This window comes from Bos indicus, chromosome 11 (assembly GCF_029378745.1).
Source record: "Bos indicus isolate NIAB-ARS_2022 breed Sahiwal x Tharparkar chromosome 11, NIAB-ARS_B.indTharparkar_mat_pri_1.0, whole genome shotgun sequence".
NCBI classification, from domain to species: Eukaryota; Metazoa; Chordata; class Mammalia; order Artiodactyla; family Bovidae; genus Bos; species Bos indicus.
In genome coordinates, this window is record NC_091770.1 from 105,757,157 (window position 1) to 105,784,980 (window position 27,824).

Consider the following 27,824-nt stretch of genomic DNA (forward strand, 5'->3'; position numbering starts at 1 on the left):
CCCGGTTCTTAACCTTTGAAAAGAAGAGCTCTTGGTGTTAGAAGCCACAAGTTTCTGACCCATGGGAACCGCCCTCCCCTCGGACTGGAAGGAAGGGCCAGAAGAGGCTGGGGGTTGGCAGCCTCCCAGGTGCGCGCGCACCTGCCCCGTACAGGCCGCTCGCAGCGTCTCCCGCCCGGGGCGGGGCCTCGGGGCCGGGCTGTGGAGGCGCCGCGCCGCCTGGTGGCCACCGTGGGGTCTGCACGCGCCTTCCTCCAGGCCCAGGGCCCCGCCCCTACCCTGCCCGGGCCCAGCCTGACAACCCCTCCCCAGACCCAGCACTGGTCAGGGCCCTGGGCACAGGCCCCGCTACGAGCCGGGCTGACCTGGACGTACTGTGGCCTCGGGGCCTGGGCCTCCGACCGTCTGACACCACCATGGGCGGCTCTGCAACCGCTGGTAGGGGGTCACCAGCTGGTTTCCTGCTTCCTGTCACACAGCCCATCCTGGAGGAGGGCCCGGACCCTCCACACCTGGACCTGCTCACCGGATGGCCTGTGTGTAAAAACACCCTCACACGTCCATTAGGAAAATGGTGCAATGAACAGGTGGCTCAGAATAAAGGAAATAAAACACCCAACAGCACACACGAGGTTTCATCGCACACTTATTTCAAGAACAAATCAGAACAAGATAGATAATGGTTTGTGGTTCAACGGACAGAAATGTGGCAACCATGTTCTTGGCAAGGATGTGGGGAAACGCACTCCTGGGGATGCCCCTGGTAAACGGCAGTGCCTCTGGGACGTCCCCGTAAGTACACGAAGGATGAATCAATGGTCTGCAGTCCCCCGGGGGTGGGAGCCTGGTGCAGGATGGAGGGCAGGTCCCACTAGCCTGAGGTTTCCTGGTGTTATGGCTGCCCCCTCTGAATTCACAGCCCCCACCCTCAGAATGTGACTGTATTTGGAAATGGGGGTGATCAAAGTTGAGGTCATGGCAATGGGCGCTAGCCCCATGACTGTGTCCCCATAAAAAAGGCAGATATGGACACCTTCACACACTCAGACGGAAGACCCTGTGTGGAGCTGGAGGCAGAGAGCCAGGCGATGCTCCTACAAGCCAAGGACACCGGAGACGGCCAGAAGACCCCCAGCAGCTGGGAGAGCAGGGAGCTCTGGAGGATCCCACCTGCCAGCACCTCGACCTTGAACTTCTGGCCCCCGAGGGTGAGAGAGTAGGTGTCTGGTGTGTAAGCTGCCTGGTCGTGGTTCTCTGTTAGGGTGGCCCTAGCAAAGCAGGCCAAGTGGGAGAGAGAAACCCAGCAAACGGAAAGCACCGCGCGCTCGCGCCTACGGCTCTGAGCATGCGCGTGCGCCTGCAGTGGCCTGGGACACGGGAAGCACAGACGCGCCGCCCGTGCTTTCTCCGCCTGCGTCGTCTGAACCGCCTACCACGTTGTGTGCCAGCCTTAACAGGACCACAGCCTCCCCGCCGCCCCTGCCACATCCGCAGAGCAGCCGCCGGAGGGGCCGTGGAGCTGCCCGCCCTGCCCCTTCAGGGCTCGCGAGGGGCCTCATCTCTGGTGAAAACTCTTCTCTCCTGAGCTCCTGCCTGCGGGCCCTTTCCAGCAGCACCTTAACAGCTCTGTTAGAAGGGCCAGTGAGGGGAGAGGAGCCCAGCCCCTCCTCCAGGTTGACCCTGTCTGCGTCCCCCAACTAGAGCCCGGTGCCTGCGGGCAGGCGCTGTGTCCTGGCATCCAGTGGGTCCCCTTCACCCCACACACCACCCGCCACACACAGGCTTGCATGGACTTTATTTATTAAAACAAACATCTGTGCGCTATGTACAGGTCTGGCTCCCAGGTGGGAGGGCAGGGGACCGAGCTGGGGTGAGGGCAACGGCAGCAGGAGGGGTGGGGAGGGGGGTCAGGCCCCTCGCCTGGCCGGCGGGGCCAGTGTCTCCATTCCTGACCCCCGGCCCGCCGCCCCTGGCAGCCTCCCTGCGGGAAGCCAGGGTGAGGGAGCCTTATCCTAAAGCAAAATAAATAGGCGCCTCGGGTGGGGCCGAACCCACCCCTCCCCTCAGCCCAAGGCCGGCAGCAGCCACCATCCAAACTGGGTGTAAGAGCTCAGCCCGTGGGGAGGCCAGGTCCTGCCAGGAGAGGTCGGGCGGTCCTGGCAGCCCGGGGCACCCCGCGGCCCTGGGAGTAGTGGGCAGAGCTGGGCAAGGGCAGAGGCCAGGGGCCGGCCAGACCCCAAGGCTTTAAGGCAGAGCAGGGTGAGGGTGTGCGCAGCCCGGGGCGGGCCAGCCTTTGGCACAACGAGGGGAGGGCGGCGCGGCGGCCGAGGGGGCAGGGCTGGAGGGGGCTGAAGCCCTTGGTCCTGGACCGCTCACTCCAGGGCCTGGCAGGTGGGCGAGGGGGGAGGGCACACGTGGGACCTCGGCCACCGCCTGACTTCTGTTCCCACCGCGTAACCTTGACGCACTCCGGCGGTCAGCAGAGCGTGTCCGTGTTGAAGGAGAGCTGGGCCTGGTGGACAGCGACAGGCTGGCTGGAGTGTGTGAGCCCGCTCCCGGCCCAGGCCGGCCCTTTCGCCGGCCCTCCCGCCTCTGTCCGCCCCGAGCTCCCTCTCAGTGCCGGACTTCCCGGTGGTCTGCCCCTGCCAGGCCGGTGGCTGCTGGTCCCAGGCTCTGCTCCGCCCACCTCGGTTCTGCCTGGCTCCAAAACGCCCTCCGTTTCCAAGGTGCTAGGAGGTCGGCGTGGTCTGTCTCCCCTGACTGCGCCCAGGCCTCCCAGATCCACTCTACTCCCGAGTATCGTGGGTCCCTATGCCCTCGCCCCAGCTCAGAACAGCCGGGGTCCAAGGCCCCGCCTCGCCCCGCCGTAGCCCGGCCCTGCCCCTCCCGAGCCCGGCCCCCGTCCCAACCTGAGCCCAGCCCCTCCCCCTGCGGAGCCCGACCCCCACTCCCAACCGAGCCCGGCCCCCGGCCAGCCCGCAGCCCTGACCCGAGCCCCTGGCTCACCCGCTCCTCCTCGAAGCTTATAAGGCCCTCATCCTCCGTGTCCAGGTCCTCAGGCTCGTCGGCCACTAGCGCCCGCAGCTCAGTGGGGGGAGGCCGCGGCCGGAACAGGCTGAGCAGGCGGCACAGCGGGGACTGTAGGCCAGAGGGCGGCTCCGTCTCCTGCTGCTCCAGGTTGTCGCTCTGCTTCTTGGCGAAGTTCACGAACACCTGGTGGGCGGGGGCGGGGGCAGGGGGTGGGCGGGGGGCCGGCCCAGCGGGGAGGGCGACCCCAGCCCAGGGCACTCACGTTGTCCAGGGTGGTCTGGCTGACCGAGTAGTCCTCGACGCCCAGCACGCCCACCACCTGTTCCATTTTGCTGAACACCTGCGCCAGCGAGATGTGCTCGGACTTGAGCTGGTACTGCACCTTCGTGTGGTGCCGCTCCTGGGGGGCACAGAGGTCAGAGGCCGCTCGGGCGGTGCCCCCTTCCCCCCGCCCCTCAGGCCTTGCCCACCTTGAGGATGGCCTCCGGGAAGTTCCTGTTGAAGAACCGCACCACGTCTTTCACGTTCTGGCTGCTCTTGGTCCTCACCGTGATCATGTAACCATCCCCGAACCTGCGGGACAGGCTCGTGGCCACACCCCAGCCAGCAGAGGGGCCCAGTCTCGGCCTGTCCCCGTGGACCCCCCGCCCCCTGTGACCTCGGCCGCCCCCGCCCGGGACCACGCCCCCCTGTGCCCCTCCCCCCAGGCCCCCACCCCCTCCCTCGCCCCCCTGTGCCCCCCCCCAGGCCCCTCGCCCCCCTGTGCCCCTTCCCCCCCAGGCCCCCCGCCCCCTCCCTCGCCCCCTGTGCCCCTCCCCCCCCCAGGCCCCCGCCCCCTCCCTCGCCCCCCTGTGCCCCTCCCCCCCCAGGCCACCCGCCCCCTCCCTCGCCCCCCGTGCCCCTCCCCCCCAGGCCCCCCGCTGCCGGGGCTCACCGGTTCTTCAGATGCTGGATGCTACCCAGACAGCGCAGGCGCCCGTTCACCATGATGGCCAGCCGCGTGCACAGCGCCTCACACTCCTCCATGCTGCAGGCAAGACCCACAGGCTGGCACGGAGTGGAGGGCCCTGTGGGGGGGGCGGGCGGGGCGGGGCACGGGCGGACCTGTGTGAAGTCAGCACCACCGAGCGCCCTGTCTTGATGAGGTCCAAGATGAGGTTCCAGAGGAAGCGCCGGGCCTTGGGGTCCATGCCTGTGGTAGGCTCATCCTGGGGGTAGTGCCAGGCTCAGCCGCTGTACCCTGTCTACCCCGGCTGGCCCCACCAGCTGCTTCCCACCCGGCTCACCAAGAACACAAAGATGGGGTACCGATCCTCATCCCACCCTTGGGGTCAGTCACCAGGAAGGTGAAGGTTGGGGTACCTGATCTCCAACCCACCCCATCCCCTATCCTCCCCCATCCCCCCAACACACCCCATCCCCCATCCTCCCCCATCCCCCATCCTGTACCCAGTGCCACCCCTGGGCTCACCAGAAAGATGAAGGCTGGGTACCCGATGAGGGCAATGGCTGTTGACAGCTTCCGCTTGTTCCCTCCGCTGTAGGTGCCGGCGGGCTTGTCGGCATACTTGGTCAGCTCCAGCTTCTCCAAGGCCCACTTCACCACCTGGGAGTGACGGGAACGTCAGGGACCCCCCCTCCACACCCCCACGCCGGCCGCCTCCCCCGCCGGGCAACCCTCACCCGCGCCTCGTCCTTCCAGGGGATGCCCCGGAGCCTTGTGTACAGCTGCAGATGCTCCCGGGCCGTGAGCTCGTCGAACAGGGCGTCGAACTGCGGGCAGTAGCCCAGGCTCTGCTGCACCTGGAGTAGCTCCTTGAGCACGCTGGGGACACAGCGCCGTCAGCACCAGGGCTGCCGCCGGCCCGCCCGCCCAGGTGCCCACCCGCCTGCCCGCACCTGTGCCCGTTGACGAAGGCCTCGCCCCCCGTCGTGCTCTCGTCCCCCGTCAGCATCTTGAAGGTGCTGGTCTTGCCCGCGCCGTTGACACCCAGGAGGCCGAAGCACTCGCCAGGACGCACGCCCAGGCATAGGCGGTCCACGGCCAGGATGCGGCCGATCTTCCGCGACTTGTACACCTGGCGGAGGTGAGAGGGCAGCTGCTCAGCAGGCCCCGCGAGTTCCCACTGGGTCCCAGCCTGCCCCGGGCCCCGCCCCCAACCTACCCCGGGCTCCGCCCCGCCCCCACTCCCCGGCTGCCCCGGGCCCCGCCCCCCGGCCTGCCCCCAGCCTACCCCGGGCCCCGCCCCCAGCCGCCCAGGGCCCACCTTGGTCAGGTTCTCGATTTTGACCATGTCGTTGTCTGCATCTCCCCTGAGCACTCGCTGCCGCTCGCTGGCCACATCCACGTCGTCCTCCACGGGCTTCGTGGACACGGGCATGCGCCTGGGGGGCGGGGGCGGGGCAGCGCGTGGCTGATGCCACCTGGTGCCCGCGCACCTGGGCTACGCCGGAGGGCAGCGCCCAGCCCCGCCCCCACCCGCAGGGCCCGCGCACTCACTGCGGCTGCCGCAGGAAGTTGTACTGACACATGATGGTCAGGAGGAAGCCCACGAAGCCCTCAACGGTCATGGCCACCAGGCCCCTGGTGACGATGTCCCACTCGAAGGGAGACTTCATCTTGTCAACCTGGCCTGCGGGGCAGCTGGCTCAGGGCCGGGGCCTCAGGAGCACCCGCTTGCCCCCAGGTCTGGAGCCCGCCTAGGCCCCCCAGCCAGGGGCCGCGCCGTCAGCCCCGCGGCCTCACCGATCTTGGCGTAGTACTCGTTGATATACTCGTTGTACGCCATCTCCATCAGCCCGTGGCCCAGGTTGTAGTTGGGGAAGATGAGGAAGCAGCTCTTCAGGTAACTGTTGACAACCTTCAGGTCCTGGAGGGTCACGGCGGAGCGGGGGGTGTCAGGGCACAGCCTCAGCCCTGCCACCCCCCACCTCACCACCCCGGCCCACCTTGTCATGTTCAAAGAGCTGTAGGAGGAAGGTGGCCACGGTGGCGGTGATGCCGATGAAGAGGTTGATGACGATGAGAAACACGTAGGCCGAGCTGGGGACCTCGAACCAGAAGGAGGCCGGGTACATGATGGGTGTGATGGACCACCTGCGGGTGGCAGCCAGGCGGCGTCACTGGGCCGTCGGCCTCCTGCGCCCCGCCCCACCCCCACCATCGCCCCTTACCCGTAGAGCAGGAACAGGGAGAGCACGGCCGGGAAGTTGGTGGGGGACGTGTAGGCCGGCAGGTCAAACACGAACAGGATGAGGACGCAGCAGGTGGCCGGGACCAGGTAGTTGAGCTACCGAAGCAGGGGTGGCAGGTGAGGGGCCAGAGCCGGAGAGGCCTGGGGACAGGGGCGAGGGTCCCCAGAGCAGGACGGGGGGCCCAGCGAGGGGCAGGGGGGCGGGGGACGGCCGGGGGTCTGGGAGCACACCATGTCCCACACGTAGTTGGCCAGCCAGTAGATGACAGGGTTGCAGCCGCTGACAAACTGTAGGTGCTTGGCCTTGGTGGACTTCTCGGCCACCAGAAAGACCACGAAGCTGGCCGGCACGAAGGACATGGCCACGATGATGAAGATGGCGATGACCACGTCGGTGCCCTGCAGCCTGGGGGCGAGGAGGCCCTCAGCCCTGCCCGGCACGCGGTCCCGTGGCGGCGCCCACCCCCACCCCCACCCACACCTACAGGTAATCCAGAGAGAGGCTGGCACTCGTCTTGTTCATCGGGTGGTTGGTGACGGTGATGCCTGCAGCACAGGGGTGGCCTCAGGACCTGCTCTGCGCCTGCACACCCGCCCCACCCTGCCCCGCTCACCCACCGTAGGCCGCAGGGTTGCCCTTGCTCTTGGGCAGGTTGGCACGCAAGATGGCATTGTTGAGGCTGTTGAGGTAGGTGGGCATGCTATGGTAGCCCTTGTTGTTGTAGAAAACCTGCGGGGGCACAAAGAGAGACCCCCCAGAGCCTGTCATCGCTGCAGACCTTGGGGGAGGGCGGGATGCGGCAGGGCCCGGGGCCGAGCGGGGCTCACCTGGGCAGCCCTGCGTACTGCAATCCTCCGCACCATAGCCGGGGCCCGGGCCCCAAACGAGGCTGGGATGGACTTCTGGACGTTGCCAAAGGTGATGGCCCCGTACCTGGGCGAAGCCGACCGCCTGTGAGGCCAGGCGGGCAGTGGGGGTCTGCTGCCCATCCACGGCCAGAACGCCCCTCCCCTCTGCTCACCGGTGCAGCCGGAAGCGGTCAGAGGTGAAGAGCAGGTACTCGGAGACATTGTGGCCCGTGATGTCAGTCAGAATGTCACCCGTGACCACCCGCATCTGGGGCGGGTGCCCGCCTACACCGCCTGGGCAAGAGAAGCCGGTGCCCTGCCCAGAGCAGGTACAGCGGACGGGCTCCCGCACCAGGTGTGGAAGGGAGGGCGCCGATGTCCAGTTCTCTGCAGGCAGAGCGCACAGTCAGCCCGGCCCCCGCTTTCCCGAGCCCCAGGCGGCCCCACTAGCCAGTACCTGACCCGGAGGTAGGCAGCAGGTCCTCGTCCAGGGTCATGGGGGAGTCGGATGGGGCGGGCGAGGGTGGGGGCGGCACGAAGTTGGACAGCGGCAGCCCCTGCGTGAAGGACTCCAGGCACATGCTGTCGAAGAATCGTGCGGCCAGCAGGCGCGACTCACCGCTGCTCAGGTTCAGCGTGGGCCCCAGTGAGCCGTTGGCCGGAGACTTGAGCACACAGGTGGCTCCCACACCCGACGGCAGCCTGAAGGTGCCCACCAGCTGCTGGGGCCCGGCGTCGGGGGACAGTCGCAAGCTGGGAAAGCACAGAGCGAGCCCAGACGGGGGTCAGGCCAGCCCCCCAGCCCCCGCACCAGCCCCCGCCCCCCACGGCAGCCCTGGTGCTGGCTCACCGGTATTCCCGGCGCTCCTCGTTGGCGTAGGGGATGAAGTTGCCACGGGGCTGTGTGTAGTTGTGGTACTGGGAGGGGGACAGGACCAGCGGGGGCAGGTCGCCTGGTGGGAAACGCGGGGAAGCCTGAGCAAGCTCCTACAGCCTGCCAGCACCTCACGGGCCCAGGCCCCTCTTCCTAGTACCCACAGGGGACCCAAGCTTGGAGTCTGCACCCCAAAGGAACCCCAGAGTGTGCCCACCAGCCTCAGCTACTGTGCCCAGGGCCCCCCCATGTGGCTCCCAAGCAGGCGGATGTCCGGATATCTGGCTAGGCAGCCTTACCGATCTCTGGGACGGAGAGTGCCACGGTCATAGCCACGCAGACGAAGAAGGCAGGGAGCAGGATCTGAGAGGACAGTGCCTTGGAGTTGCGCCGGGCGCAGTGGAAGCGCTTCACCAGGAGCCCGTGGAACTGGCGCACCTTCAGCCACCAGCCCTCCAGCTTGCGGCTGCCCTGGCCAACCCGCGCGAGGGTCTCCGCCTCTGCCTCTGCACAGGAGGCAGGAGCTGAGCACGGGCCCCGCTCCACCCTCCAGGGACCCTCCCGGCAGTACCCAACAGCCCCCACCTTGCAAGCTGACATTGTCAGGGTCCTGCAAGTTGTCACAGAGAGGGCGGTAGTCGCCGAAGACATCGGTGTAGCCGGCCCCCTCGTCACCACGGGCAGAGCCCACCGAGGATGCAGACTGCAGCGACACCTGCGACTGGGCCAGCTCCGCGCACCGCGCCAGGTTGCCCGCAGGACCTTCCGCCGATACCGGGTCCGCAGCCCCCGGTAACACGTCTTTCCTAGACTCTTTCACATCTGCAGAGGTGCCAGGGGAGACGCGTGGGGGCTCAGGGCGGTCTTCAGCTGCAGGCCTCCACACTCCCACACCCACCCACCCCAGGCACCAGCCCCAGCCTGACCCTGGGGTCTCCTGGCTCCCTGTTCCCACCTAAAACCCTTGCCCCCAGAGACAGCATAAGAGTGACAACCCTAGGCTCGCGCTCAGAGCTGGCGGAGCCAGGGTATGGGGGCAGAGCTGATCAGCAGCTCTGGAGTCTCACCTGCCTCACTGTTCTCCAGCGACTGGTCCTCCTCCGACACCTTAAGGAACACTTCCTCCAGTGTCGTGTCCATCAGCCCAAAGCTGCTCAGGTGCAGTGCATCCAGACTGTGCTCCAGGTGCTGTGAAAGAGCTGCGTGAGGCCCACCTCAAAGAGGGTGGCCGCGGGGCAGGTTGTGCCCACCTCTTGGGCAGCCCCGCCTCCTCTACTGGCCCCGCCCCAGTTCTGCCCCAGTCCCAGAGACCAGTCCTGCCTCCTCCACCAGGCCCGCCCCCTCCACTGGCCCCGCCCCCGACCCCAGTCCTGCTTTCTCTACCAGGCCCGCCCCCTCCACTGGCCCCGCCCCCGACCCCAGTCCTGCTTCCTCCACCAGGCCCGCCCCCTGCTGGCCCCGTCCCTGAGCCCAGGCCCGCCTCTTCTGCTGAACACACCTCCTCCACCTCCCCCACTTTCTACAGACCTCTGCCCCACCTCCTCCATCACCCGAGCCCGGACTCACACACCTGAAAGAGGCGCTCAAAGGCCCCCTTCTTGGCGGCCTCACTGGGCAGGATGTAGGAGAGCTCGGTGCTGGTGTCGGAGACCAGCAGGCAGGAGGCCACATGTTTGCGGATGAACTGGGAAACCTGGGACTCGGAGCAGCTGCTCAGCTGGGCTGGACCTGGGGGGCTGGCTGTCAGCCCTGGCTCTGGGAGGGTAGGAAGAGCTTCACTCAGGGGCTGGGGGAGAGGGTGGGCCAGGCCCAACTAGCATCCTGGGCCCACTGGGCAACACAGTGAGAGCCAAGCCCCTCAACCTCACTGGTCTTGAGGAAGAGTCTGGGGCAGGTGGCTTCCGCACAGACCTTGGGGACCCCCGGGCTCTGCAGGCCGCTTAACCAGCGTGAGGCGGTAGCCGTCCCCGTAGGCGCCCTTGAGGAAGAGCGGTGAGCCACAGCACTTGAGCTTCCCGTGGGAGATGATGGCAATGCGATCCCCGAGCAGGTCAGCCTCATCCATGTGGTGGGTGGACAGGAGGATCGTGCGGCCTGGGGGAGACGGGGGTCAGAGGGGCGGCCAGGTGGGGCCGGGCAGGGGGCCGCTCTCTGCACCCTCGGCGCCCGCTCACCCGGCTTGTACTTCAGGATCAGGTCCCAGATGGCGCGGCGCGCGTAGGGGTCCACGCCGGCCGTGGGCTCATCCAGGATGATGGCCCGGGAGCCGCCCACGAAGGCAATGGCCACCGAGAGCTTGCGCTTCATGCCGCCGGACAGCGTCTGCACCAGCGAGTGCCGTTTGTTGGAGAGCTCCAGGTCCTCGATCATCCTGGGGGCAGACGGGAGGTAAGCCGCAGGGCTGGGGTGCTGCTGCTTGCAGCCTCGCATCCACCCAAGCCCCACCCACTTGTCCATCTCCTTGCGGATCTCCTCCTGGGCCATGCTCTTGAGCCTCGAGTAGAACCAGAGGTGCTCCTCCACCGTGAGCCGGTCGAAGAGCACATTGTGCTGGGGACACATGCCCAGGTTCTTGCGGATCTCGTCCATCTCCGTGCGGATGTCATGCCCGTAGATGGTGGCCGAGCCCGACGTAGGTGGGAACAGGCCGGTGAGGATAGACCTGGGCGGACAGGTGAGGTCACGGCCCCACCTCCTGCAGGGAGCCCTCCCTGCCACCCACCCCCCGGCACACACATGGTGGTGGTCTTGCCAGCCCCGTTGTGGCCCAGGAAGGACACGACCTGGTTCTCATAGAGGTTGAGGCTCAGCTTGTTCAAAGCCAGCTTCTTGTCGTTCTTATAGACCTTGGTGAGCTTGTCCACGCAGACTACCAGCGGCAGGTGGGTGGGTTCCTCTTCCATGCCCCGTGTCTCCTCTGCACGGGGGCCAGAGTGAGCACCAAGGATGTCCTCAGCCCCCCAAAGTCAGCAACTGCCCCAGTCCCCACCTGGTGTCCACTCACCCAAGCGCCGGCTCTCCATGGCACAGGCTTGATCCTCCTCCATGACGCTGAGGCGGGGGGTGCGAGCCCATGGCCAGTTCCACTCCCATGCCTCCGTCCGCCCGCTGCCCAGCCAGTAGGACTTCTGCAGTGGGAAGTACCAGGGCCGGGGCAGCCCGTACATGCCTATGGGGAGAGGGGAGGCTGACCCAGGGCCTGGGGTCAGTGTCCCCCCCCATGCCATGTGTTCCCCTAGAGATAGCCCCCTTCTCCTGTTCCCCTCCCCTCCAAAGGGCTCGGTACCTGGGTGCACAGCCTCAATGTACCACGTGAGCACCCCATAGACGACCGCATCTACCATCAGCATGGTGACAGCCAAGAGCAGGTTGAAGTCATCCCCTTCCACGGGAGACTGGCTGAATGTGTGCCACTGGATGCCCACGCCTGCCACCTCGTACAGAGCAAAGTACTTGGAACCCAGGCCAAAAGCTGTCGTGGACATCAGGGACTGAGGAGACAGCAGTGTCAGTGCGGGAAAGGAGGCCGGACACCCCCAAGCCTGGGCCACCCCCATGACCCTCACCGCGATGCACTTCTCGAAGGCGGTGATCTTGTCGTGGGCCACCTCCTCACGGATAGCCACGTACATGTAGGGCACGTAGCTCAGGAAGTAGATGATTCCGCCGCAGGCCGAGGCCAGCTTGGCCTTGGAGTACAGCACAGACACCAAGAAGCTGGGGGCAGGCAGGGCCATGGGCCGTCAACCACACCCGAGTCCTGGGTCATTACTCGAAGCAAGTCCACCCTCCAGCCCGCTGTGCCACACAGCACTCACCAGAACATGATGGTGGCCACGGCGTAGACAGCCAGGAAGAGCCAGATGATGAGCACGTGGCTGTGCGCAAGGACCTGGCCGTACTTGAGTATGGCGGTCAGCGCCGTCACCGAGATGGAGAGCTGCACGCAGCCCGTGATGAACCAGGCCACCCAGTGCACCGCGTTGTTCAGGCCCATGGTCTTCATCACCTGTGGGGCAGCAGGGCAAGGGGCTGCCCACGGCTGCTCCCCACCTGTACTCCTCTCCACCTCTCACCTGTCTCCATCGCCCCCCTCCTCAGCCCCACCCCTTCCCTCTTCTCCCCTCCTCCATCTCCCCCACCTCCTTCAGCCGGTGCTCCTTCTCAGCCACAATGTGCTGGATGGTCATGGCCACAGAGTAGACCCAGGAGATCACCATGCAGAGCGGCATCATGTGCTCGATGACAAACAGAAAGCTGGGGGGAGGGAGGGGCGTAAGGCGGAGGCGGGCGGACGCGGCGCCCAGCGCGCGCCCAGCGCTCGGTGGGCACTCACTCGTCCCGCGTGTAGCACGGGTAGGGGAACATCTGCACGTAGTTGCCGGGCTCCACCACGTCGTGGCCCACGAAGGTGTCGATGATGGCGCGCTCCATCATGTCTGCGGGTGGGAGGAGCAAGAGGATGGTGGTCAGCGGAGGCTGCGCCCCGCCCCCCGCGGCCCCAGGGTCGGCCCTCACCCTGGATCCAAACGAAGCCATATAGAAAGTAGAAGCGGCCGCCGGTGTTGGGCCCCGGCCGCCAGTAGGCCCGGCGGATCTCGTTGGTTTTCTCCGTGAAGCTTGAATTCTGGCGGATCTTGTAGTGCACGTGGGGCGGCAAGGAACCGTCCTTGCGGGTCTGGAAGATCACACCTGGGACAGGAGAAGGGGCGGGGCGGAGGGAGGGGAGATGGGCGGGGCCGAGGGGTGGGGGCGGGGCCGAGGGGTTGGGCGGGGCGGGGTGGGGCCGGGGGTGGGGGCGGGGTGGGGCCGGGGGTGGGGGCGGGGTGGGGCCGGGGGTGGGGGCGGGGTGGGGCCGGGGGTGGGGGCGGGGCGGGTGACTGACCGTAAAGGGGGACCGGGATGGGAAGGTCTCAGGCAGGGGAGAGGCGGGGGACCCGGGCTGGGGACCTGCCCAGGGGGCTGGCTCACTAGCGAACACGGTGACATTATCCTGGTAGGCCTGGTTAAGGGTGTAGTTGACAATGCTCTCCTCATCTGGAAAACCCTTGAAGATGTCCACGCTCACCTAAGAGAGGACAGTCATGAGAGGCGACCTGGGCACCCGCAGGGCCCATGGGGCCCACCCACCCACCTTGGACATGAACTGGATCCAGCCGCAGGCCGCATTGTCAATGGTGTCCAGCTGCTGCAGGAGGACTGAGCCGTTGGGCAGTGAGAAATTGTCCTGGCGCAGGGCGGGCGGCAGCTCCTCGGGTGACAGGCTCAGTGCCTCCGGGTGCTGCTGCAGCTCGGCCACATACTGGGGGAGGGGGAGACCGGTTCAGAGGGTGGCCTGGGCTGGCCAAGGGGGCCCTGCCACACCCGCCCAGCCCGGCCCCCAGCACCTGCTGCAGCCAGCGCAGGTGTTGCTGCAGCCTTCCCTGCTCCAGGTAGCTGCGGATCTCCGCCGAGATGTTGAGCCACACCTGGGCGTAGTGAGTCACGTTGCCTACAAGGGCGAAGGTCTCATTGGCCTGCAGAGGGTGAGGGCAGAGCATGGGGCTCATGGAAGGACCCCAGCCAGCAGCGGGCTTCTCACTCCTTACCTCCCTCCGTGGCTGGAGGCCACCCACTGGCCAGTCCCCACCAACCACCAATCTAGGTCTGGCCAGATGGCCCCTGGAAGCTCCAAGGCCTTCCCTCCCAGGCCTCTGCTCAGCGCCTCCCCTGAAACCCCCTCTGCCCGGCTCCCAGGAAAGCACAGCCTCCCCAGCCCCTGCCACCAGCGGTGTCTTCCCCGGCCCTTTGTGGGACCCCTCCACGTACGTCTCGAGTGGCCCTGACACTTGGCCCTCATCTCCCCCCATGCTCATCCTAGGGAACCCCTCCACAGCCCCTCCCCTTCCTGGACCATCTCCAGCCCTGGTTTCTACTTCTTCCAGACTGCAACCCGGGAGGGCCACAGACACTGCTCTCAGCTGGTCCCAAACCACGCAGATGCCCTGCCCAAATCTCACCCAGCGGACGACGCTCTGGACGGTCTCTGCCTGCGGCCCCTCCTCTACCCTCACCAGTGCTGCCCAGCCCTGGTCATGCTCAAACAGCCAGGACCCTGCGCCACACCAGCCAGGCAGGGCATCCTCAAGGCAGCCTTCAAAGTGCCCCTGCACCTCAGACTTGCTCACAGGTCCCCTCACCCAGAGAGCCAAGCCCCGGAGTTCTCAAGAGCCAGGGCTGCACCCCTCTCGTGCCAATTCTACCAACCGCCGCCCCCCCACACTGCGTCCCCAGCCTGCAGAGCCCTCTGCCCAGCTCCCTCAGTTCCTGCCCCAGAGGACACAGGCCGCCCGCGGCGCACACCTTGAGAATGACACGGTCTGCCTCGGAGCCCGCGGGTGCGTACAGGATCTTGGGGTTGCTGGTCATGAGGTGCACGAGGAGGCCCAGGTTCCGCTGCTCCTTGCTCGTGAAGCCTAGGGAGCTCATGTTGCCCCTTCGCAACGCCTCAGGCTCGATGGTGCTGGGGCAAGCAGGCGAGACTCGAGGTAGGACGGGGCATCGGCAGGGAAGGGTGGGCGCGGGGCTTCCGAGTGGGTGCAGGTGTCAAACAATTGGCATGGAGTAGGGGACCATGGACCAGGACCAGGGAGGGGGCATCAGAGCCAGGCCTGGGGGCAGGCCCAGCAACCCCCGGCTTCCTCACCCCGCCCCCTGCCACCCACCTACCGGTTGTTGCCACACAGGATGGGCTGCAGGCCGGCCCAGAGCTGCACGAACGCGGAGCACTGGCCCTGCAGCGCGTCCGAGGGGGCCGGGGCTGCAGCGGGCGGGGCCCCCTCCTCAGCTGTGCTGTTGGAGCCGGGGCCTGCCCCAGCCCCAGTGCTGTTGGCGGCCCCGCCAGGGCCACTGGCTGCGGGCCCAGGAGCCCGGCCTGCGCAGGCGCCCTGAGGCAGCAGCAGGGCAAGGGCTGAGAGGACGTCCACGTCCCGCAGGACCTTCTGGGCATCCAGCAGGTCCTCCAGGAGTGCCTGCAGCCGCGGTGGGGGTGGCGGTTGCTGTGGGGCGGCAGAGCCACTGGGGGCATCCAGGCCCAGCTGAGGGGAAATGGGGCGAGTGGGCAGACGCAGGCCCAGGGGCAGGCGCAGGGTCTGGGGGCTGCTCTGCAGGGGAGGCTGAGGTCAGCGTGGAATGGGGAGGACACCCGCAGGAGACACAAGAGGCGAGCAGGGGAGCAGCCCGGGGGTCAAGGAGCACCAACCAGGGACGGGAAGACAGGCTGGATCGAAGGCCCAGGGCAGGGGACCCAAGGGCAGCTAGGCAGAGCCCGGGCCCAGGCACTCCTGAGGAACCCCAGCACACCCCCTCGCCCAGGTGCCAGATCTGCAGGCCGGCTGGCGGGCAGGCCTCACCTGCTGGGCGATCTTGGCTGCATCCAGTTGGTTCCGGAGCTCGGCAGCCAGCCCCGAGAAGCGGTGAGCACGGGCTGCAGCCTGCCCTCTGCAGACTGCGTCCCGGTATCCCTGCAGTGCTGTCTGTTGACCCCGGGGCACAGTGAGGACCCGGCCCAGCTCCCTGGAGCCTGGCATGCACGTGAGCTGCTCCAGGAGAGCAGGGGCCAGCAGCAGCTCCTGGGGGCAGGGTGCAGAGGAATGGCTGAAAGGAGCCCCAGCCAAGAGGATACCAAAGGCCTGGCCCACAGGGCCCAGGGCTTTACCCTGCCCTACCCAGCGGGCGGGTCTGAGACCACCCAGGTCCTGCAACAGCAGGTGGGGGCAGGGGGAGGGAGAGAGACGCATTCCCACCCTGCCTCCTGGGGACAACCACCTACTCCTGGGGACCCCCTCACCCTCAAGGGGAGCCCTCTCTTCACCCATCCAGAAGCAGGCAGCGTGTGTCCCTCACCTCCATCCGGAACAGGGGCTGCTGATTCCTGGGGGGCCCTGAACCCCCATCCAGGCCAGGCGAAGGGCCAAAAAGCAGGCGATAGACCTGAGCGTGAGGGGGTCGTGGCTCAGCTGCTGGGGCTCCAGCCCTGCACCCCCACAGGAGCCGGCGGGGGGCCAGGGCCAGGGCTCCCCCAGGAGCAGACACAGGAGCCCTGCACCCCCACGGGAGCCAGCAGAGGGCCAGGGCGGGGGGCCAGGGCCAGGGCTCCCCCAGGAGCAGACACAGGAGCCCTGCACCCCCACGGAAGCCAGGGGAGGACCAGGGCAGGGGGCTCCCAGGAGCAGACACAGGCGCTCCACTGAGGCTCCTGGCCCTCACCTCAGGCAGGTCCACCTGGGCGGCCAGCAGAGCCCGGGCCGCGCTGTCGGGCAGCGACAGGTTCTGCGTCAGGAAGCGCCACAGCTCCCGCGGGTCCCTGGCCACCGAGTCCAGAGAGAAGGAGGACCCTGGACAGGCAGAAGGACAGGGCTGAAGGCCGGCCCTGCCCGGGGCCAGAGAGCCCTAAAGGGCCTCAGAACTGAGCTCCTAGCAGCTCCCACTGTGGCTGAGCCACGGTGACGGGCAGCAGCCACCAGGTGAGCACCGGGCAGGGGTGTGGGCGTGGGACCCGCGGCAGGAGGCACCCGAGCCCGGCTTCAAACCCCGCTGACCGCTGACCGAGGGCTCCGGCACCGCCCCGCCCCGAGGCGCACCTGCAGGTCGGGCTGCGTGGCCGTCCAGGGGGTCTGGGCTGGCGCTGAGGGCTTCCAGGTGCTGGCGCAGCGCCTCTAGCTCCGAGCCCAGGCTGGGTCTCGCCGGGTCAAACAGGTTGCCCTCCTCCACCACGCGGTTGAGGCGCTCCAGCAGCTGTGTGACCCTGCAGCACCACTGGCCGTCACCTGCAGGCCGCCAGGCCCAGGGTGGGGCAGCCGGGGGCGAGGCCCAGGCCCGGGGCGGGGCAGCCGGGGGCGGGGCACTCACGTGGAGTTGGCATACTGAAGGAAGCCAAACTCGTCCCGCTGGCCGTCGGGGCACAGCGACTGCATGACCGGCAGGATGCCAGCGGAGGTGAGGGGCGCTGCCGTGTAGAAGGCTGGGGGGCAGGCGAGAGGGCCCAGGGCCGGGGAGGGGCGGGGTTGGGGGGTGGGAAGAGACAGAGGCCGAGAAGAGAGATTTAGAGAAAGTCAGGAAGAAAAGCAGCTGCAGGCAGCAGACAGGAAACAGAAGGCTGAGTGTTCTAGTGCAGATGACCCCAGCAGGTCAGAGGTCAAAGGGCATCTCACCATCCCTTCCCCACAACTGCTAGAGCATCCCTCTTCCCTCCACCAGCCAAAGCCAGCGCTCTGACTGCTTCACCAAGAACACAAGGCGGCACTGCCAGGGCTCAGGAGCACAGGGGGCCCCTACTGGGCAGTGACCTCTGACCTCTCTGGCCAGCTGGTTAGTAGAGTGAACGCAAGAGCCCACTAGGTCTGAGTGGACAGCGGCCAGGTTCTGCAGCCCTGCACAGCAGGGCCAGGCAACCCCACCCTGAGTGACACCGGGGAGCCTGACCAGGGAGCCACCGACGTCCAGGGGACTCCAGCCTTGACCTCCCACCACCCCACCCCCACCCCACTGAGCCAGCTGTTCCTGACAGCAGGCAGGGGCCCTGCAGGACCCAGCTGGCCAGGAGACTCCGTTAGTGCAAGCGAGGGGCGGGGGAGGGCGCAAGCTTCACCAGGAAGCCCCTCAGGGCTCCTGAGGTTGCCCGGGCCAGCCGGGAGGCGACCACGCACTTACAGACTGCATGCAGGCCCAGGAGGAGGACAGAGACCATGCAGGGCGGGGAGGGGGCAGAACAGAACAGAGGAGACAGTGAGACCCAGCGCTACGGTCACCCCAGCCCAGCCAGGCGTGGGGCATGGGACCGCGGCGGGGACGGGCACCCCTGTGCCCAGAGGAGCCGTGTGCACACCGACGGGTGTGCGAGACGCCATGAGGGCCGCCTGCCCGCCCCTCCCGGCCGGGCCCCAGAAGCCCCTCACCTTCCTTCACAGAGATGGTGGGCTTCTTCTGCCGAAGCCCCAGCAGGATGAAAAACAGGACGAGCGGGATGAAGATCTCGAAGGCCAAGACCCACTGGAAAGGGCGGGCGGAGTGAGGCCACCTGCCCAGGGCCGGACAGGACACACCCAAACCCTACTCTCCCTCAGAGAGACACCCACCCCTCCCAGGGCCAGCCCAGCCCCACTGAACCCTGCGTGCCCCGCCAGGGGCCACAGGTCCACCCAGGTCCCCCAAGCCCACAGAGATCACAGCCCCTTCCTTCCAGAACCTCTTTGAGGAGCGAGAGGGTCAGTGTTCTCTGGCTCAAGCGAACCAGGTCTCCACACCCAGTCCAGATGTGCCTCGCTGAAGGCCGGCAGGGACAAATCAGGCAGCTTGTGGTCCACGCTGACCCACGCGTCGCCCAGCTCCTTGCCTGCCTGCAGGGCCGCCTGGGCAAGATCTCAGAGGATCCAGGAGTGTCTGGACTGGCCTGTGACTCCCACCCCCGCCCCCAGGGTCAGCCCTCCTCCCTGCAGCTGTAGCGCCATCAATCTCCCCTGCTGGCAAAGGCCCAAGAAGGTGAGGCCTGGGTGAGGGGAGGGCCTGGCTGTAGCCCTGGGCCCTAAGCCTCGGGGAAGACCTGGTCAGGGGTCTGACAGCACCCCCCCGCCCCCTGACCCTGAGACGCAGGTGCCTCCTGCCCCGGCCCACCACGACCCCAGGTGGCTCGAGTGGGCGCGGCCCTGCCTGCCTAGGGCCTCTGATCAGGGTTCCCTGGGAGACTTGGCTGCAGGCTGAGCACCGAGGTGAGCCCTGCTGGGGCCTGCCTGGAGCGGGAAAGAAGTGCCTGGGGTCCAGACTTCCCTCCATTCCTGCCTGCACCCCTCCTGGCTCAGGGAGGGCACGGTGGAAGGGGGAGGCGGACCTTGGGCTGGCTGCTCTTTGGGGGTCCCTGGCCCACCCGAGGGCACATCCTGACCCCTACCCCTACTGAGCTTCTGCGGAGGCACCAAGGTTCCTTTAGCCTCACCCCCACACCAAACTGACTTCAGAGCGCTGACCCAGCGGTGCTCTCTCTGGCCCAGGGCCCAAGCCCTGGTCCCCCAGGGCGGGGCCAGATGCTGCTGTGTTTACTGGGTTGACAATAGGGCTCTGTGGTGTGGAACACCCTGCTGTGTGTCTGCGCCCCACGCCGGCCCCAGCCCGTGCCAGCCTCCACCCCCGCCCTGAGCCAGCAGCCAGCCTGAGGCCAGCCCAGGAGGCATCGTGGACCAGGACAGGCGCCTGCCGCCTGCACACCGAGCGTGGCTGGGGTCACTGCTGCTGAGCCGGCCCCACCCACCCCCACCCTGCCTCCGGGCACCTCCACGAGTAACTGCAGCAACCGGCCTGCTGCCTCCTCATTGCTATAGCAACGGCCGCACATGAGCTGCTGGGAGGAGGGAGGCCTGCTTGGCGGGCAGGTGGCCAGAGGGGCATCTAGTTACCGCAGGCAGTGCAGGTTCAGCCCCACCTGGGCGCCCCACCCAGCGGTCTGCAAGGTGGTCAGACCCCTGGCCCTGGAGACGGGCCAGCGCCCCGTGTGTCCCCTCCGGGCCCTTCCCGCTGCGTCCAGAAGAGAACAGGTGAGGCCTGAGGACGGAGGCGCTGCCCCCGACTGCAGGGACCTGGTCCCCCCACCAGGAGCAGCCAGAAGCCCCAGAACAGACCGGGATCCAGACCGAGGTCCACACCGGCAAATGGAGAAACCGAGGCGCAGAGCTTGGGGAGGTGGAGCGAGCCAGGCACAGAGAGCCTCGGTTCCTGCCCCAGACCAGGCTTCTCCCAGGGCACATATGCACCCTCAGCGAGGCACGCAGCACGCAGGCAGACCCTCTGCCAGCCAAGTCCAGGGAGCCAACTGTGACGCCCAAGACCCTCCCAGAAAAGTGGACGAGTGCGCCGGCCACCTAGCCTGCCCCAGCTCCCTGCGTGAGCCCAGCGAGGCCTCAGCCACCTGGAGGAAGAATTCCTGCTGTGTTGTGGCCACAGGCCAAGGACCTCCACAAGCCCAGCCATCCTTGGGGGCACCATGGGGCGGGGCAAGGAAGGCTCTGGGGAGGCCCAACCTGACATTCGGGGGCTACTCCTGGGTGTAAGTCAGTGGGCACCTCCCCCCTGCTTGCCAGGTGCCCACTTCCCTGGGCCTTGGGGTCCCCAGGAGATGCTGGGGCCCTCATGGGAGCCTCTGCTCCTAGCTCCCATCCTCCCTGCCAGGAATTTGAGGGCTGACACTGACGCATGCCCACGTCCAGTCTCAATCCCTCCCCAGGGCCCCGCCCTGCTGGCCCCAGTTACCCAAAACCTGCAGCAGAGGAGGCAGCACCAGAGGCTGCAGGTCTGATCCACAAGCCCAGTGCCAGCCAGCCCCGGGCGCCGCGGGCAGGGAGCGAACACAAGCCTGGCTCCCTGCCAGGGCCAGGTGCCCAGGGGAATCCTGCCAGGCCAGGGTGATGACGGCTACCCTGCCCATCTGCAGGTCTGGGTTTCCCGCTGTGCACTTTGAAACCCCTCTCAGGGAGGGGCCCAGGCAGGAGCAGGTCGGCTCAAGGGGCCCCGGGGCCAGGTGGGACAGGAGCCCCCAAACTCCAGAGGAGCAGGAGGATGCCTCCACCTCAGGTTCCATCTCCAGACCCAACCTGCCCTGAGCCCCATGCTGGAAAATCCCCAGTGTCCTGTCAGGAACCCGAGCTGCCCAGGCCTCGCTGCGATGTGGCTGGTGCCATCTGGGCAGGCCAGCAGATGCCCCTGCCCTTCCCAAGGCCGGAGCAGTGGCTGTCAGTGTGATGACACCCATACCGCCCCAGCCCCACTCCTCACCGGTGCTTCAGCCCCTGACAGCTGCTGTGCCCTGCACCCCCAAGGGTAGGGCAGAGGGCTGGGGAGCATGGTGGTCAGAGGACCCAGTCCCGGGGGGAGGCCGGGTTGGGGGAGTGGAGAGTGGACCGCTTCAGGGAGGAGGGCCCCGAAGGACAAAAGGGTGCGGCAGGGCCTGGGCGGGCCAAGGCAGGCACAGCGAGGACGCGGCGCGAGCCCGTGAGCGAGGGTCGGTGGATGTGTGCGAGGAGAGGCTCCTGTCCAAGGACAGAGGGCTGCGCCTGGAGGAGGGGCAGGGTCCCTGCAGGGGCACCAGGGCTGGGCCCAGAGACCTCAGCGCCTCTGAGTCGGACCCAGACTCCCAGCCGGTCCTCTGCCGGGGGAAGCAGGGCCTCCCGCTCCCCCAGGAGCCGGGGGCCACCTTCCAGCCCTGAGGCTGGCCCGGGAGAGCGCGTTGCGGAGGGCGCCCGCCCCGTGACTCAGCCGAGCTCCACGAATGTCAGCGGACGCGGGCGGCGGGCCGGGTACAGCCAAGCCCCCTCTCTGGAGGCCAGAGCGCGGGCAGGGGCGAGGGCAGGAAGGGGCGACCACCCGCCGCCCCGCCCGCCTGGGGTCCACGCGCGCCCGGCCGGGCCGCCGCACGTGCGCGCGGGGAGCGCGCCGCCGGCCCCGGTGCCCGCAGCCTCCGGCTCCGGCCGGCCCGCGGCGCCGGGGGTCGCTCACCGGGCTCCGGCGCTTCAGCGTCACGTTCTTCCAGAGCAGCAGCTGCAGCTGGTGCAGGAAGCCCATGGCGGGGCCGCGCTCCGGCCGCCTCCGCGCTGCGGCCCGCTCCTCTGCGCGCCCCGCCGCCCGCCGCCCGCCGCGCCGCTCGGCATCGCCCGCGCGGGGCGGGGTCTCGAGCCTCCGGGACCGGCTCGGCGCTGGCTCCGCCTCGGCGGCCGCGGCGGCAGCGACTCGCACCGCCCCCCGCCCGCGCCCTGCCTGCGCCGCCCCCGCTTAAAGGGGCCGCCGGGTGCCCTCCGCACGTCGCCCGACCCGGGTCGCCTGCCCACCGGCGTTTGGGCGGTTCCCGGAGCTCTGACCCGCCACGAGAGGCTTTCTGGTTGCCCCGCTCCCTCTAGGCGTTGAGGTGATGCGCCCAAGAACCCAGACGTAAACCGAGATCCCCGACTCAGTCCCAGGGCGCTCTTCTCCCACGGGCGCCGAGCCGAGGCGCAGCACCCCAACCCCTGAAATAGTCCTCTCTTAGAGGCGCTCCGAGGTCGACCCTGGCCCCGGCCCGTGGCCCCTGGGGGGATGCTGGGGGATGCTCGCTCCCCACCAGGTCCCCACCTCTGTCTGCCCTCCGCGCAGAAGAGCTGACGATGGCAGGAATTTCATCTGAACCTGAGAGCCAGATCCCAGTGCCTGGGGCACTTGGGGGCTGGTGGGGGACAGCTGCCCACACTTGGGGAGGGGGCGCGCAGCCTCGGATGCAGGTCCTACCTGTGCAGAGCGGGCATGTCTCTAAAGGCTCAAAGAGTTGGCTTTCCTGTCAGCCTGGGGGCAACCCCACCTGCACCTTGGTGGGGGGACGTACTGACTAGAAGGGCAGCAGGTGGGCTGCCCTTCCCCTGTAAGACTTTCCTGTGCTCCTTGTGAATGAGCCACTTAGGGCGGCCCTGGCTGGGCTCGGTAGGGGCTGCAGCTCCCTGGGCTCAGCCAGGGGGAGAAGGGACCCAGAGAACCACCCTGTGCAGGCGAGGCAGGCTGGTGTTTGGGGAGGCTAAGGCTGCGCCCTCTGTGAGGGGCCGCTTTCTCTTCCTGTGGGTGTGGGTTATTGTGGCCTCTGCAGGGGTGTCTGGGGCCAGTGCACCTGCAGGCTTGGGGCAGTGCCTGGCCAGGTCTGAGCCGCGTGGGGAGGCCCATTCCCGGGCAGGCCAGCAGAGGGCAGGCCCGCCCCTGCTGCAAGAAGCGTCCTGCCTTGCGCTTCTCTGGGCTCCTCCCAACCTCAGTTTCCCAATTTGTGAATGGGAGGGGCAAACCGAGTGGTGTCGCGCTACACAGAGAAGGCTCTAAACTGAGCGCCAGGCAGGAGGGGGTGGGGACCCATCCCCCCTCATCCCCCTCCCCCCTCCTCCCCCCCCTCTTCCCCCTCCTCCTCCCCCCTCCTCCTCTCCCCCTCCCCCCTCCTCCCCCCCCCTCCTCCCCCCTCCCCCTGAAGCCTGAGGACACTTCCTTCTCCTCTATCAGGACGTGGGGCTAGGTCAGGACAGGAAGCCACTGCCAAGGGGGAGGGCAGCAGCTTCCTGCTACCACCTGCTGCCCACCCACCTGGGGCCCTGGCAGCGCCACCCAGAGGCTCAGCGCCAGCCCCCATCCCCCTCCCCTGCACACCAGGACCCCTGGTGCAGCAGGAACCTGGTGCTCCCCCATGCCCACGCTGCCACCAGTGACAGAGAGCCCACATCTAACCGGGCCTCATCACACCCTGGATGCCCACAGCCTGAGAATGAAGTCCCAGGGCGCCTTGCACACGTCCCCCAGCCACGTTTCTGAGCTGGGCCTCTGCTCCCCGCCCCTGGGCCTTTCGGGGTGGAGGGCGTCAGGGCGGGCTCTCTGCTGCAGAGCCTTTCAGTGAGGCAGATGGAGGCCGGGAGGACGAGCCTGGGGGCGGGGGCGGATCTGGCCAGGACAGGAGGCCCCTGTGGCGGGGGCGCAGGGGAGGCAGAGTCCACGCACACTCTGCTTGTGTCTTTATTCGTTGCTCTCCCCTCCCCAGGGGGCAGCAGGCCACAGGGTCTGCAGGCTCCAGACTGCACATCCGGGACAAAGGGACCCCAGCTATGGGCTGGGGGCCGGCTTGTACCCCACAGACCTCAGGGGTCGTGTCCGCAGCCCTGAGGGCCCTGCCTACAGCCTCTCTCAGCCCCCCGCCCGTCTGAGATATGATCGAGGTAGGGACGGAGGGCCTGACGGACCTCAGCACCCCGTACTCCATCCCTCCCTCCCTGCTCTCGCCTCTGCCTCAGAAGAGTGGCTCCGATGCCCAGCAGCCTCCTCCTCCAGGCAGGCTGCCCAGACGAGCCCTGCTTCCCAGCCCCCCACCCCAGCCTCCATGTCCCCCCTGCCGTTGCCTGTGGGGGTCCGGTCGGATGCCGGTGGTTTGATTTCAACACCCACCCCTCTACCCACATGTCCAGCTCCCCAGCCACCCGCCCCTTCCCCCCTCCATGGGCAGAGCTCAGGCCTGGAACCAGCCCTCAAGGTCCTGGTAGACCTGGCCACGGGGCAGCTGGGGGAACCGGGCACAGATGGCACAGAAGCGCTCTCGCCAGTCGCTGAACAACCGCACGCGGAACCGGTCTCGCCACGCGAAGTAGCGCCGATAGCAGCTCTCGTTCATGCTGGTGAGGAAGGCGGCCAGCTCGCGGGCCGAGCCGAAGTCGTCCACGTGCACGAAGGCATCGGGCGGGGCGACGGCCTCGTAGGCGGCCCTCGGCGGACCCAACACCACGGGCACGGCGCCGGCCAACAGCGCGTTGCGCCAGAACTTCTCGGTGATGTAGTCCCGGTGCTCGGAGTTCTCGAAGGACAGATAGAAGCGGTAGCCAGCCACGGCGCGCAGAAGGCAGCTGGCGCACAGGGGCTGCCCGGCCGCGCGGCCGAACACATCCACCTGCAGGTGCAGCGCCAGCTGCCGGTACAGCTGCACGCGCCGCTGCCGCTTCTGGAAGTTGCTGACCACCCAGGCGGCCATCCCGCGCTTGGCCGGCAGCGGAGGTGCCGGCCCCTCACGGGGCTCCAGGCGGCCGTAGGGCACAAAGATGTCCGAGTCACGCCGGTAGCTCAGCACCCAGTTGAAGACCCCTCGGAGGCGGCCGAGGCCGCGGGTGTGGCTGGGCGACTCCATGGAGGCCCACACCCAGGGCTGGCCCCGCGGCCGCTCAGCCAGGGGCAGGCGGGCCTGCTGGGTCTGCAGCTCTCGGTGGTGGAAGACCACGGCGTCGGCGCCGGCCAGCAGGCTGCGGTTGACGGTCAGGCGGCAGCGGGCCACCCCGTACCTGGTGCAGGTGTCCCCGGGCAGCTCTGGGGGCTGGCTGGCAAATGGCCAGTGCCAGACGAGGATGGTGGTCGTGGGCTGTGGGGCTGGGGCTCCCCCGGGGGCCGCCCCAAGCCGCCACCAGAGCCAGACAGTGGAGAGAAGGGCCGCCACGGCCAGGCCCCCCAGAGCCCGGAGGCTCGGAGTGGGGCTGAGCCCTGCAGGGGACACAGGAAGAGAGGCTGTGTCCTCCAGCTCTCCACTGGCCCCAGGCTCCCAGCCCAGGCCTCCCTCAAGGCCAGAGACTCACCAGCATTCTGCATTCACGGCTCCTCAAATCACGGCCTCCACTCTGCGGGAACGCCCTGAAACCACAGCTGCTCCCCCGCGCTGGGTCGCTGCCTGCAAACGCCTGCAAACACTCTCCTTTCGTCTGCTCCGGAGGAAGGCCACCAGAGTATCTTCCCGCTCCCGTCCCGCCCCCAGTGACCTTTGACACCACCAGCATCCAAATGCCGCCTCGCCTCCCCCAAGAGGCCCCTGGCTGCTGGTGGGTGGCGGCTCCCGGAAGGGTACCCAGACAAGGTCCAGGACCGTGACTCCCACCCCTGCTGGCCTCTGGAAAGGCCTGGAGATGACCCGCCGGCTGGCCCGGGAGGAGAGGGCCTGCCTGGCCTCAGGGATGGGGAGGCCGTTGCAAGTGGAGGTGGCCCCCACCCGGAAAGGGCGACCCTGACATCGAGGACTCAGTTGCCGCCCACTGCCCTGCCAGGGGTGCCACGGAGAGCAGGCGTGCTTCCCTGCGGCCGCCGGGCGCGGGCCGCCGCCTCCCCTGGCGCTGTGTCATCACCCACTTCCCCCGCTCCCCCCTCTCGGCTCTGCGGTGGGCCCCCAGACCCTCTGGCTGCAGACTCACTGCGCTCAGCTCCACCCGGGAGGCTGAGGTTCCTCCCGCGCGTTGCTTCTCGCCAGGCCTCTCCATGCCGCCCATCCCTGCGGCCTCGAGGACACCTTTGTCCCAGAACCCGGATTCCCTGGGAGGGGCTCCGTCGCAGGGTCCACACAGGGCCCAAGCACACACCCTTGGTGGACAGCGCCGGGCTGGGCCTGGCTCCAGTGGGCTGTGGGGCTGCCACACCTTCCTTCCCCACCAAGGGCATTGGTCTGCAGGAGCCCCAGCCTGGGTGGCCTTGGGTCTGGCCAGGCCAGGAAGAGATGCGGGAACCTGGGCTGGGACGCCGCCCTTGGGGGCTCCGGGTCTCTTCCTCCAGGCCCCACAGCCCAGGGCGGGGGAGTATGGAGGGGGTTTTCCAGGCTGGAAAGGGAAGGAGTCGCTGTGTCCCTGACGTGAGCACCTGCTCCAGGAAAAGGAAGACAGCAGTCCAGAGGCCCTCTCCCCACCCTGCCGTCCGCCAGTCCTGGGGCCCAGGCATGGAGGTCCAGTTCCTTCCCCTTTTGCCCTGGTTCCAGCCCACTCTGCTCTCAGTCACTAGCTTCCTTCACCTCCGCCGGATGTGGCCAGCAAGGCCCAGCCCTGGCGCTAGCGTCCTGAGGGCCTCAGGCCAGTCCGGTTCTTGGAGGCTGCAGGTTGGGTGTCGTGGAAGGAACACCAGCCTGGAACCTTCACCAGGCCTGCCACCTGTGATGTCCTGGGGGCCGCCCATCACCCTGTCCACTCTTGGGCTCCCGGGACTACCAGCCTGTCCCCGCTCTCGTCCCCTGGTGAGGACCAGACTGTGTCCAGGACGGGAACTGAGGAGCCGTCAGCACACCCATGGGGGATACAGAGGCCGGTCTGGGAGAAGGGGGCCCTCTGGCCCCTCTGAGGCTCCTCACCCCCAGCAGAGGCTCTGAGCGGTGGTGGCGAGGCTCTTGCGCAACACTGGGGGGCGGGGGGTGTTGGGGGAGGGCTGTGGGAACCGTCGGAAACCGTCTGGAGGCCCGCGGGGTGGATGTGGCATCGGGCTGGCCAGAACAGAGGGTGGCCGGCACCCCCGAGGACCCCACCCCCTCTGCCTGTGGCAGGCACCCCGAGGGCAGTGGGGGAGGGCAGGAAGGAGCCGACCCCCCCACAGACCGCTGGCGACCTGGCTCCTGGCTGCCAGGGCCTCTGCCCTTCCTGTTTGCACTGCCAGGTGGCGGGGGCTCTGCCAGAGGCCCCAGCCACACCCGCAGCCCGCTCCCTTCCTGGGTGGACTCACAGGAGCCGCCCCACCCTCGCCTGGGATGCTCCCCGGGGCCTGTTGCACGCCTACCTGCTCGGGGGGCAGCCAGGGCCCCATTCGTGAGAACCTGCTTTCTGGGAAATGGGGCTCAGGATTTGGCCCAAAAATGGGTCAGAATGAGAGATTCTGAGCGAAAAAGAAAGAGACTGGCGAGCCTGAGTCAGAGAGAAAGCGGGGCCTCCTGCCAACTTGGTGCCAGGCCCCAGAGTCAACAGGGTGCAGGCAGGCACTCACGGCTGGCTCAGTTGTCCATGAGCACCTTGGACCTGGAACACACAGTCACCCCCGCAGCCCAGCCACGTGTGGCGCTGCTCCAGGGGGACCTGCCTGGAGGGCCCCTAACTGGTCCCCAGGGCCCAAGGGAAGAGGCTCCTCCTAGAGGCCTCTTCAGTGAAACGAGGGCCGGCCGCTAGTCAGGGAAGAGGGGCCAGGGGCTGGGACCAGGCCCCTCAGCCCACGCACTGGGCTCTCGGCCCCACGGAGCCCAGTGCCCACTCCCGCCACTGGCCCCGGTGAGCTCAAGCAGAGCAGCCAAACTGCAATCACTGCTTGAACCAAGCCCCCGACAGCCCGGAGGTGGGCGGGTCTGGAGACCCCGTCCTGCACGCACACCTCTGCCGCTCCAGCGGCACCAGGCGCTGAGCCGGGGCAGGCTGTGGTGTGCAGGGCCCTGGAGGGGGCCCAGCAGGCCCTGGAGCTCCCCCTGGATGGGATGTGGCCAGGACCCCCGGCCAGGTGGGAAGGGCAGGAGGGCTGAAGGGGCTGGTGGCCTCAGGTGGTCCGCAGTGAGGCTGAAGGCAGCTGCCTGCTGTGACTGCTGCCCCCGCAGCTGCACC

The 27,824-nt window shown here is 68.0% G+C and overlaps 2 protein-coding genes across 3 annotated transcripts; both read right to left on the reverse strand.

Moving 5' to 3' along the window:
* Positions 1-1,778: 1,778 nt before the first annotated feature.
* On the reverse strand, positions 1,779-21,621 carry ABCA2 (ATP binding cassette subfamily A member 2). The gene is made up of 48 exons (XM_070799697.1): positions 21,466-21,621; positions 17,883-17,976; positions 16,837-16,948; positions 16,569-16,732; positions 16,195-16,322; positions 15,832-15,918; positions 15,339-15,557; positions 14,656-15,023; positions 14,290-14,449; positions 13,335-13,463; positions 13,082-13,249; positions 12,919-13,015; positions 12,466-12,639; positions 12,284-12,386; positions 12,090-12,204; positions 11,766-11,956; positions 11,514-11,664; positions 11,234-11,438; positions 10,952-11,116; positions 10,684-10,864; positions 10,397-10,609; positions 10,122-10,318; positions 9,859-10,041; positions 9,518-9,702; positions 9,015-9,135; positions 8,533-8,769; positions 8,247-8,453; positions 7,924-8,026; positions 7,531-7,826; positions 7,247-7,460; positions 7,053-7,158; positions 6,843-6,954; positions 6,710-6,770; positions 6,456-6,630; positions 6,205-6,320; positions 5,980-6,127; positions 5,777-5,900; positions 5,531-5,663; positions 5,298-5,415; positions 4,930-5,108; positions 4,714-4,855; positions 4,502-4,636; positions 4,135-4,238; positions 3,965-4,057; positions 3,501-3,603; positions 3,293-3,430; positions 3,007-3,213; positions 1,779-2,512 (listed from the first exon to the last, which is right to left on the reverse strand). The coding sequence occupies exons 1-48, from the start codon at positions 21,529-21,531 to the stop codon at positions 2,477-2,479; spliced, it is 7,263 nt and encodes a 2,420-aa protein (XP_070655798.1). The 5' UTR covers positions 21,532-21,621; the 3' UTR covers positions 1,779-2,476.
* A 2,286-nt stretch (positions 21,622-23,907) lies between these two features.
* On the reverse strand, positions 23,908-26,583 carry FUT7 (fucosyltransferase 7). 2 transcript variants are annotated; one of them, XM_070799702.1, is made up of 3 exons: positions 25,680-26,583; positions 25,074-25,175; positions 23,908-24,981 (listed from the first exon to the last, which is right to left on the reverse strand). In XM_070799702.1, the coding sequence occupies exons 2-3, from the start codon at positions 25,084-25,086 to the stop codon at positions 23,966-23,968; spliced, it is 1,029 nt and encodes a 342-aa protein (XP_070655803.1). In that variant the 5' UTR covers positions 25,087-25,175; positions 25,680-26,583; the 3' UTR covers positions 23,908-23,965. The 2 variants fall into 2 exon arrangements, with proteins under 2 accessions (XP_070655803.1, XP_070655801.1); XM_070799700.1 differs by lacking the exon at positions 25,680-26,583 and having other exon boundaries at positions 25,074-25,616.
* Between the last annotated feature and the right edge of the window lie 1,241 nt (positions 26,584-27,824).

Excerpts from the sequence above, each read along its gene's own strand:
- ABCA2 (XM_070799697.1), bottom strand. The coding sequence starts at position 21,531 with ATGGGCTTCCTGCACCAGCTGCAGCTGCTGCTCTGGAAGAACGTGACG. Across the intron at positions 12,640-12,918 it reads TAATGTCACCGTGTTCGCTA|GTGTGATCTTCCAGACCCGC; the intron begins GTGAGCCAGCCC and ends CTCCTGTCCCAG. Across the intron at positions 3,431-3,500 it reads TCCCGGAGGCCATCCTCAAG|GAGCGGCACCACACGAAGGT; the intron begins GTGGGCAAGGCC and ends TGTGCCCCCCAG.